General features: G+C 42.8%; 2 protein-coding genes across 2 annotated transcripts; one reads left to right on the forward strand and one right to left on the reverse strand.

Annotated features, from left to right (window-relative positions):
* The first annotated feature begins 401 nt into the window (after positions 1–401).
* On the forward strand, positions 402–3,065 carry LOC104613950 (toll-like receptor 2). The gene has a single exon (XM_010282406.1). It carries the CDS (start codon positions 402–404, stop codon positions 3,012–3,014), a length of 2,613 nt encoding a protein of 870 aa, XP_010280708.1. The 3' UTR covers positions 3,015–3,065.
* Positions 3,066–9,087: 6,022 nt separating this feature from the next.
* On the reverse strand, positions 9,088–10,195 carry GPR75 (G protein-coupled receptor 75; the record flags this gene model as incomplete). The annotated part of the gene is given in 2 exon segments (XM_010282407.1): positions 9,088–9,819; positions 9,821–10,195. Coding segments are annotated over 2 exon segments (1,107 nt in total), but the record flags the coding sequence as incomplete, so codon positions are not given.
* Positions 10,196–10,203: the final 8 nt, after the last annotated feature.

Genomic DNA, 10,203 nt, shown 5'->3' on the forward strand with positions numbered 1-10,203 from the left:
TGGGAGACGTAAAACCCGAGTCCCAGGCAGTGGTTACAAAAGCGCATTTCAGATTATGCAACAGAAAGATGGTATTGCAAAGGCTGCTCGCTACCTGCCTGGGGGCGAGGTGGGGGGAAGGCATAAAAAGGAAAAAGGAAAAAAAATTTCTTCAGACTTTATCTACCATGATCTGAAATGAACAGCCCTCTCCTTCAAATCATTCTCTGATGCCGTCTTTTAGCATTGCCTCTTGAAAACAACGACGAAGCAAGATGTATTTTTTCATGCAGGTAAAAAGGGATTCATAGATACAACTAATGAGACAATTTCTGTACTTGCAAGGAAATTAGGAATTTTTAAGGGTACTCATTAATGTGGAGCATCTTATAATGATGGATTTTACATTTCTCTTCTCCAGGATGAGGATCCTTATTGGAAGCCTTCATTTCTACTTCATTTCTTTCTTATTCAGTAGAGCAAATGGATTCCTAACTCTGAGAACACCTGCAGCCCATGTCTTCCCATTCTATAACTACTCCTATTTAAACCTCTCTTCTGTATCAGAAGCACAAGCTCCAAAAACAGCGAGAGCTCTCAATTTCTCACATAACGTAATTGAAAAAATAACCAAGAGAGACTTGGAAGGTTTTGATGCGCTGGAAGTTTTGGACCTCTCCTACAACCGGATTAAGGACGTTGAACCTGGTGCGTTTGAGAGTCTGCTCAGCCTTGTTTCTGCGAATTTATCATTTAATGATAAGAAACTTCTTGTATCGGGTCTTCCACCTCACCTGAAGCTCCTACCCACTGGGGCTTTGCAGCTTTATAAGTATTTTGACAAATCCTCAGAGGCTGCTCTGGAGCCTTCTGCATCCGCCCAGGAGCTGCGGCATTCAGGAGGTCCCTCTGTCCTGCAAAATGGTAATCCGAGGCTCAGACGAAGTACAGAGAATCTTCTTCGAAGAGCAGAGAAAAATGTAACGGTCTCTCCAGCAGCCACGTTAAGGCCTAATTTCTGCGGAGCACCAATAAATGGGATACTCGATCTGTCAAACAGCAAACTCTCCGAGGAAGAGCTGACATTAAAACTGGATCCAGACCTCTGCCAAGCTCAGCTGGATGGTATTTTGGAGCTGGACGTTAGTCACAGCGAACTGGAAATGGATCTTCTGTCGCTGTTCGTCCTGTTTTTGCCAATGAAAAATCTGCATTCCGTTGATGCCAGTTACAACAACTTAACAATTAACATTCTAGACGTTGAGGCGATCTGTAACTTCCCATTCAGCAAGCTTTTGTTTTTAAATATTAGCAACAATCCCATAAACAGCTTGGACACACTGTGTCTCCCTTCAACCATCAAGGTAATTGATTTGTCCTTCACCAACATAAGTCAAATACCCCAAAATTTTGCTCAAAAAATGTTTAACTTGGAAAACATGTACGTTCAAGGAAATCACTTCATATATACCGTACGTCCAGCAATCACTAACGCAGTTCCAAAAATTCCCCCTGGAACTGTACACATTAACGCCATCTCGTTTGTCAGGAACGAGGCTGGAACACCCATCGAAAGCCTTCCGAAGAAAGTGAAACACCTGAAGATGTCCAACTGCTCCATTGTAGAGCTGCCAGAGTGGTTTGCCGGCACAATGGAAGAATTATTATTTTTGGATCTGAGCAGCAACCGGATTTCTGTGCTTCCCGACTTACCCACCTCCCTGCAGCATCTCGACATAAGCAACAGTGATATTAAAATAATACCCCCTAGTTTTAAATCTGTCTCCAACTTAACCATATTTAATATTCAGAATAACAAAATTACAGATCTGCATCCCGAGTATTTCCCGTTGACTTTAACAAAATGCGATATTAGTAAAAATAGGTTGAACCTGTTGTCATTAACTGACGCCCTGGAGAAACTGGAGTATCTTAATGTTTCTGGAAACCTAATCACCAGACTGGAACCCGCCAGCCACCTCGCTGCGCTCGCCAACCTGGACAGTAGTCACAATCTAATTTCAGAACTCCCTGATCACTTTGAGAAATCTCTTCCAATGCTGAAATATTTTAATTTATCAGGGAATAAGATCTCCTTCCTACAGCGTGGCTCTCTCCCAGCTTCTCTGATTGAGTTAGACATCAGCGACAATGCCATTACTACCATAGTGGAGGACACTTTCGGCCAGCTAACGAGTTTGAGTGTTTTGACTGTTCAAGGTAAACATTTTTTTTGTAACTGTGACTTGTACTGGTTCGTGAACGTCTATATCCACGACCCCCATTTGCAGATAAACGGCAAAGGAAATCTCAGGTGCAGCTTTCCACCAGAAAGAAGGGGCTCGCTGGTGGAGAGCAGCAACCTCACGCTTCTGCGCTGTTCCCTGGGCATCCAGATGGCCATTACGGCTTGCGTTGCCATCCTGGTTGTTTTGGTGTTAACAGGCTTATGCTGGCGGTTTGATGGGCTGTGGTACGTGAGAATGGGTTGGTACTGGTGTATGGCGAAGAGGAAGCAGTACGAGAAGAGGCCGGAAAACAAGCCCTTTGATGCCTTCATTTCATACAGCGAACAAGACGCAAACTGGACGAAAGAGAATCTACTGGAAAAACTGGAAACTGATGGATTCAAGATATGTTACCATGAGAGGGATTTCAAACCGGGGCATCCTGTACTTGGTAACATTTTCTACTGCATAGAGAACAGCCATAAAGTCCTTTTTGTTCTCTCTCCCAGTTTTGTAAACAGCTGCTGGTGTCAGTATGAACTGTATTTTGCTGAACACCGGGTCCTGAATGAAAATCAGGATTCCCTCATCATGATTGTGCTGGAAGACCTCCCGCCCAACAGCGTGCCGCAGAAGTTCAGCAAACTCAGGAAACTGCTGAAAAGGAAAACCTACTTGAAATGGAGCCCTGAGGAACACAAACAGAGAATGTTCTGGCATCAGCTAGCAGCTGTCTTAAAAACAACCAACGAACCACTTGTAAGAGCGGAAAATGGATCCGCTCAGGATATGTATGAGATGGAATGAGATACAAGAACGTGTAAAGGTTGTGCCTGGAAAGTTTGCAGTCAAATAAAAGCGTTTCTGTGTTTACCTCCTGCAAAGGCTGCAGTGTTGCAATGGGGGTTTGTCTCCGATCAGTCCCAGGAGAGGTTTCTAACAGGTTTGCAGCATGCATGTTCTTCCGTCTGATAAACCAATCTGTTATCCAAAGGGCTGAGACCCGAGCACTGATAAACAGCCTTTTCCTCCTGGGTGCTTGGTTTTCTTCAGCTATTTCCAGCATTTTTTTAAATGCTGCGGATGTCACCTGGAAGAAAGAACAGCTCGAATCACACTGCATGTGCTAACTGGTTTTTGGAGAGTATCGCAGGGAAAAGCGATGTCATTCAAAAGTAAGGTTGTAGTTCAGGTTCTCAGTTCTAGGACAGCTTAAGACGGGAACACACACTGTGTACACGTAAGAAAAACGCAGACCACGACAGTAGGCAGTAACAGCTTCTTTCTGTGGCATAGACAGAAAAGATTAAAGATTTACTTAATGTAGCCATCTGAGAGGTGCCAATGCAAATCCATGCTGCTACATCATTTGGTTTAAGTAACTGGTGGAAGAGATCAGATTTTAAAATCTTTTATAATTACAGATTAATATATACAATGAGACAATCAAGAAAGAGCCAGCTGAGCGTGTCAGTCTCTACTGTTAAATAATTGGTGTGAGCTTTATTTAAATGCCATTGCCATCTGAAGAATCTCTGAAGAATAAGCAAGAAAGTTCTGTATATTGTTATTTAGACTTGACAAAATCACTGTGACCCATTTCAAATTAATTCAGTGCCACCTCTGTATAGCCCTTGTCATCACCTACTGCCACTTAATAATTTTGGTGGAGGGGGGAAAAAAAAAAAAAATCAGTTGATCTCATTTTCACATTCAAGGAAAATCAACAGACAGTGACAGAAAATAAAATACCAGGTGAGAACACATCATTTAGTGTAGCACAATCTGGACTCGCTCATAAGATGAGCAAACCCAAATGACTTACCAGCAGAAGATCACAGACCCAGGAATGCAGAACATGTGTACAACATATGGGACAGCACATTTGAAACACATGCTCGGAAAGTGAATTAGCTCTGCTGTGACAAAGTAAGACTAATACCAACGTATTTGATGCCAAAAGGGGAAACACGAAACAAACACAAGGAGACATCAGCAAATACAACTCTCTGCAATGTATTTTGAAAGGGAAAAGATCCAGCTGGAGCAGTACGTGGTTTTCACCCTCCCTGTGCTGTCGAAGAGGAAGCTGCGTAGGAGAAAGGAAAAAAAACCTCACACTGCAGTATGCAGCGTGTTTGACTCAGAACCAAGGTTCAGGGACAGCTTTTGTAATGAATGAAAGCATTTTTCTCATACTAAATATAGATGCATTTTAAATAGGAATTGACAATGACCTGTTGTCAGCATTTAGCAGCACACAATAAACAACATTTTTAAGCCCATTTGCCAGTACTGATTAAATTTATGGATATTGTACTTGGTATAGCCATGAAGCACAGCGCTTGAAGCTGACAATAACCAAAGAGCTATTCAAATCAAAGAAATCCGCATCAGTTGCGCCACAGAACAGAACCTGTGCTCACAAACCCCAGAAGCACTTTGAAGTCACCTCCTCTCCTTCTGTCCCACGGTGCCGACTCTCCAGTTTTCCACCAGTGCAAATTATGAGCAGCAGAGTAGGACTTGCCCTCCTCTACCACCTCCATTTATGGAGAGATCTCTTTGCACTCTGTGCAAACTCACCTTCCCTCAGCAAGCATGAGGAGTCACATACACTGACTATCATGAAAACAGAATTATTTTCCTGTCCTTTGAATTGCTGGCAGCCAGCTAACTGGTGAAAGAGAGAGCTGGGACCCTTTTTCCTGGTACGCGTGGCGTGAGCAGAACTGCTTACCAGCGCTCAGCAGCAGGACCATTTATGTAATCCTCCATCCACCTGTGGCACCAGTGCAAACACACTCCTCTTAAATACTTTAAAAAAATTTTTTAGAAAACCCATTTAAGGACAGTCAGAAGGTAAACCTAGAAAACATCCGTAGGACTCCACCTTAATCCCTGCACGACTATTCTATTATTTTAAGATATTACAGCACCTGCCTTTTCTTCGTTTCCACCATGAACATCTCGGGTTGCTCTCTGTAGCCCTGCTTCGCTACCTCGTGGAAGAAGGTGAAGAGATAATGGTGCAGGTAAGGACAACCCTCGCAGTTCACAAGTCTCTCTGCTTTTTATTCCCTGTGCTGCAGGTGGGAGGGTACTGAAGATTACATGGGGGATAATTTTCACAACTTTGCTAAGAAGTGACAAATTATATACCTAAACCGTACGTACCACAAAGTGCCGCAAGATACCACAGAATTATCAGACACTGATCCTTCTTGACTATCGTTTCTCCTATTTTTGCACCCTGCCCTCCCCAACTTGTTGAAGCCTTATGCTAAGGCAGGCTGGCTCTGTGACTAACAGAAATCTCTCTGATCTCTGATCTAAAAAGTTCTGAGGTGGTGCCCAAGTGTTGAACATACTTTTTAAGGTTGTGTACATAGTTTAAAATTACTTGGCATTAGCAGCCTTTAGGTTTAATATATAAAGGATTAAAAAATACAATACTGCAGGCCACCAGCTGAAAAAGTCAACTCTGATCACCATAAAGCAAGATCTATGACTTAAAAAAAGACTGTGAATTATAAAATCTTCCAAATATTTTTGTTCATGTAAACGTGTTATTGAGATCAGTCCCAGTAATCCATCAGCTGTTTTTTTTAATAAGCTTCTTTATGCTTTCTTTGAGGCCACTCCTTCTTAGCCAAACTGTTAGCAGTACACCTAACACCGCAAACACAGATTTTCAATAATAAAGCATAAACAGTCCTCGGGCCAAATATCGTGACAGCGGCCAACACCAGCAACTTCAAAAGAAGCTAAAAAGCATACTGAAAACATACGTTGGGTAACCTGTTCCACCACAATGGGCTCATCCTAACCCCAAAAATCAGAGATTGCTTTAATTCCTGGAGTAGAAAATGTTATATACATGCCAAAACATGCCGGCATTAACTGTCAGGCTCCTGATTTCTGTATGACCCACATGAAGCACCCTTCCCAGTTTCTTCTAACCAGTTCTATAGCGATGAGGTCCACAGCGTATGTACAGGCAGTAAGGAAAGTACAGCACTTTGTGAGTCTTGGATTTGCCACCTTTCATGTTTGTGAGATGCTTTCTCGTTCTTGTGTTACAGACCACACCAACTACAGACCTACTTTTTCTAAACCATTCAGTATTCACGTACTCTCTTACCCATCTCCTCTCTTCACGTACATTTTCCACCTCCTTTCGTCCAGCACTCCTGAGTTGCTTCCCCTCTCAATTAGATTGCTGCTTTTTTAACCTCGCAGTCACACTTCGCTGGTTCTGTGCTCAGCAGAGGAAGGTTCTGCTACAACAAGAGGGCTAAAGGAAAAAAGAAAAGTTATATTCCAGAAGAGTCTAAAATAATTACTTTATCATGATAATTGATAACTTCAGTTTATGATTCACTTCAAAGAAACTGCACCTACTTATTTTCAAAATCCAATCTCTATGCTACATCCATAAACCTCCCCCAAAACGGTTATTATTTAGTACAATTGACAACTTAAACCGTGTTTTGTTCCTAGCACAGATTAAGAGGCATTGGTAGGCCTGCCTACCTGACACCACAAACCTATTAACAGATCGGTTGTATTAAGAATACAACTGGCACCAGCAGGTAACAGAAGAGCAATACTGCAAATTGCTTTGAAGGGACTGCAGCTCTTTCGTCTTAATAATACATCATGTAAAAGCAGTAAAACCTCCTTCTATCCTAATGCTGTGCCCTTCTTGCTTTTCTCCCACATGAATACTCAATCCAAACTACCTTTGTGAATAAGGTGCAAAGGATTTAATCTCCTACCATGTGATGAAGTTCATGTGACCCAAAACAAAAGCACAGTAGGAGTCATACGTACATACGGCAAACCCCAAAACTGCTTAAAGTTAAAACCAGTCTTAATGCCTATCTTCAACTCCCCTGAAAGTACATCCAGGACCCCATCTTGCAACCACTTTTGAGGTCCTGTCCTATTCTCCTTCTGATCTGAAACTGTAACTGCTGCTAAGAATGGATAGTTTGACACAAAATGAAAGGATCTCACATATTTTTTCCCTCCAAATTAGTACGCTTTGTACTAGAGAGAAATGCAAAGTCAGAAAAACCAAACAGGACAGATCTTTTAGTTATCTTTTATAATTACTTTAGAAAGAACCATGTTACTTGTTTATAGAGAAAAATATCTGGACAGAGAGAAAAGACTTATGGAAATAATTTAAATTTTACATTTGTATTAGAAAGTTATTCATATCCATTTTATTGCAAGAAAGCTGTCTTGAATTATTCAAAATTAATTAAAATTCAGAATGTTAAACAAAGAACAGCGTTCATAATGTAATAGTCTTCCAGGAAAATCTCAAAAATAGTTTAGTTAACAAATAGCCTAAACCAACGACAACTCACACACGGCAATGATGGGAAAGGTCTTTGTTTCTAAAATAACAATCATCTTTCCATCGCTGTAATTTTGCTAAGGATGTGGCATTTTCCTATAACGAGGCACCAAAAGTCTGTGGCACAATTATTTCAGAGGTACTAAGGCTCTGCTGAAGTCCATATAAGTTGAAAGGTGATTGCTTGATTTGAAAAGATCTGGCCACTTAAAGTGATAATTGTCAGGAATTTAAGTGCCTCCGAATCATTCCATTTCACAAGGAATTCCCACAACACGTGACACAACACAAATGGTCGGACTGATAAAAAAATATTTAACTTCCGTTATTTGCTCACCGTGTAGACCAACAGATAAAGTTTATAAGTAGACAGATTAGTAATCTTTAAATCAAACTGATGTTAGACTTCTTAAGAAAACCTCGAAAAAATTCTAGTCCTCTTGTTACGCAGTCATTCTGTTTTTGAAAATGCTAACAGCTGTCAGTTCTACCTGGCAGGAATACCACAGCCAAATCCCCGCAATTCCTGCTTTTATACAAAGTCATAGACAAAAAAGCAACCAGCAACGCTACTCTTTCTGTAACAGTTTACGAATTAGAAAATTCCAGAGGTGACTGTATTACTAATAGTGTATCAGGATCATAATATTGCAATATTCATCTTTATCCTCAAGTAAAACCTATAATTAGGTATTGCACAGTTACTTCTATCAGATGTAAAATACTTCTCCAAATACATTATTTTGGGATACAGAACGCCACCGATCCTTAGAAGAAATGTACAGCGGAAATGAATCTATATTCAGAGGTTTATTACAGTGCCACAACGCTTCTCAAAAGCTCTTCCCCAGTGGCAATATAACGCTGTTTGTAAAATGCCTTGTCCTGCTTTAGGAAACGGAGACTGAAATCCTGAACTTCACTTGAAGTTCATGGAAACGTTGCCATTTACCTCAACAGAACCAGGATTTCACCCTGCGAATAGAAAGGACCTCTATTTTTACTGACACCAGCTACAATAAAATACCACCGATTCTCTCAGACTTCTGCAACAGGAAGAATTTAAACTTGGGTATCGTAATACCAAGCATCCTCCTGGTTCTTCCTTCTTAAAATACGGCAAGTATGCAATTTAACAGGTAATACTTCCGGTGCAGCCTCAGATTGTTCTCTGAGATATTCTGCCTCGTGACGTAATGAATCGTATAGTTACAACGCTTACTTTTTTTCACTTGTCCAGCAGTAAAATTTAGTAACAAAACCACCCTCGTGTAACAACTCCAAATACAAATCTAAAATACCTTCCTTCTTGACTTGCCGCAGAAATTCAAGAAAGCGTCACGGAGGTAATATCCTAGTATTGGCTTCAAACACAAGTATCTGGATATTAACATTAGTGGCATTTTTCTTAACTGGCAGCAGTACTGTATCACTGAGTTCAGAATAACCATTAATAAAAGCAAAGAAGACGACCCACTGGATCAGCTAGATCAGAACCCTTTCCTAAGGTTACACCGAGGGCACTGGTATCTGCTTAGTCGAAGCACTGTCACAGTCTCGCACCACGTCGTTGGTGGTGTGATAATGCATGGCAATGTAGGATTTGGCAAACCCGAAGGTCGAGTTCACTGGCTGTACGCTATTTGGGGTGCTCACTTCCTGGGAAGGGCTGCTGTTATAGATACTGTAATAGGGCTCGATTCGGGTGTTCAGGGGGGTTGAGCTGCTCTGTGCATAGTGCTGATGCCCGACAGAAGCCTTGGGACTCAGCACGCTTTCCTTGGAGTGGCTAGGACCACAGGCTTGGTCCACAAACTTTTTCTGAGGTTTTGGAGACAGCATGTATGCTGAATTGGTCTCATGGTGGGATGACTTGTTCCTGTTGACTTCCAGGCTGCCTTTGCCCATGGCCCGAAGCCTTGTCTTCTGCTTGCAGCAGAAAAAGACAAGAGCTACGTACTGTAGGCACCAGAGGACTCGTCTCCGAAGTCCAGCGCTGTTGCGGGAATATATAAAGGGATTTAATCCAGATTTGAAAAAAATTAGGGTAAATCCACACAGCTCGAACTGGTAGAGAACAAAGCCACCACTGCTGGACAGGACGTCCTGCACCAAAGAGATTCCCAAGGGCAGGCAGCAAACCAAGACAGACAGCACGATGACAACGCATGTCACCACCGCTCTGGAGTCTTTGGCCGTGGACAGGTTGACCGCCGACACCAGCTGGAGCCGGCCGGCAGAAAAAAAAAGGCGCCCGGCCGGGGTTGGTGGGCGTTTGGCCGAGGTTCGTGGTGTGGCTGTGCGTCTGGACGTGCTGCGGCTTGCTGTAGCTCTGGTTCCTGTACAAGGCGGGCACAGCACTCTGCAAGCCCTCCCTGGCCCCGGCGGCCAGGGGCCCCACGAAGGGCTGCGGTCTAGAGGCATCCACAGCCACCACAGGCGGGCACTTCCTCACCTGGGCATTCCTCCGCAGGGCCTGGGCGATCATGACGTAGGAGACAGACACCACAGCCACGCAACAGATAAAGTCGGTGACGTAGAGGTAGAGAATGATCTTCCCCTCGCCGCTGGCGAAGCTGGACATGGGCAGGCAGAGGCGGGGGGCAGGGGGTTTCAGGGGGGGCG

This window comes from Phaethon lepturus, unplaced genomic scaffold (genome assembly GCF_000687285.1).
Source record: "Phaethon lepturus isolate BGI_N335 unplaced genomic scaffold, ASM68728v1 scaffold19992, whole genome shotgun sequence".
NCBI lineage: Eukaryota > Metazoa > Chordata > Aves > Phaethontiformes > Phaethontidae > Phaethon > Phaethon lepturus.

Bases quoted from the DNA above. Each gene is read 5' to 3' on its own strand.
- LOC104613950 (XM_010282406.1), top strand. From the start codon at position 402: ATGAGGATCCTTATTGGAAGCCTTCATTTCTACTTCATTTCTTTCTTA.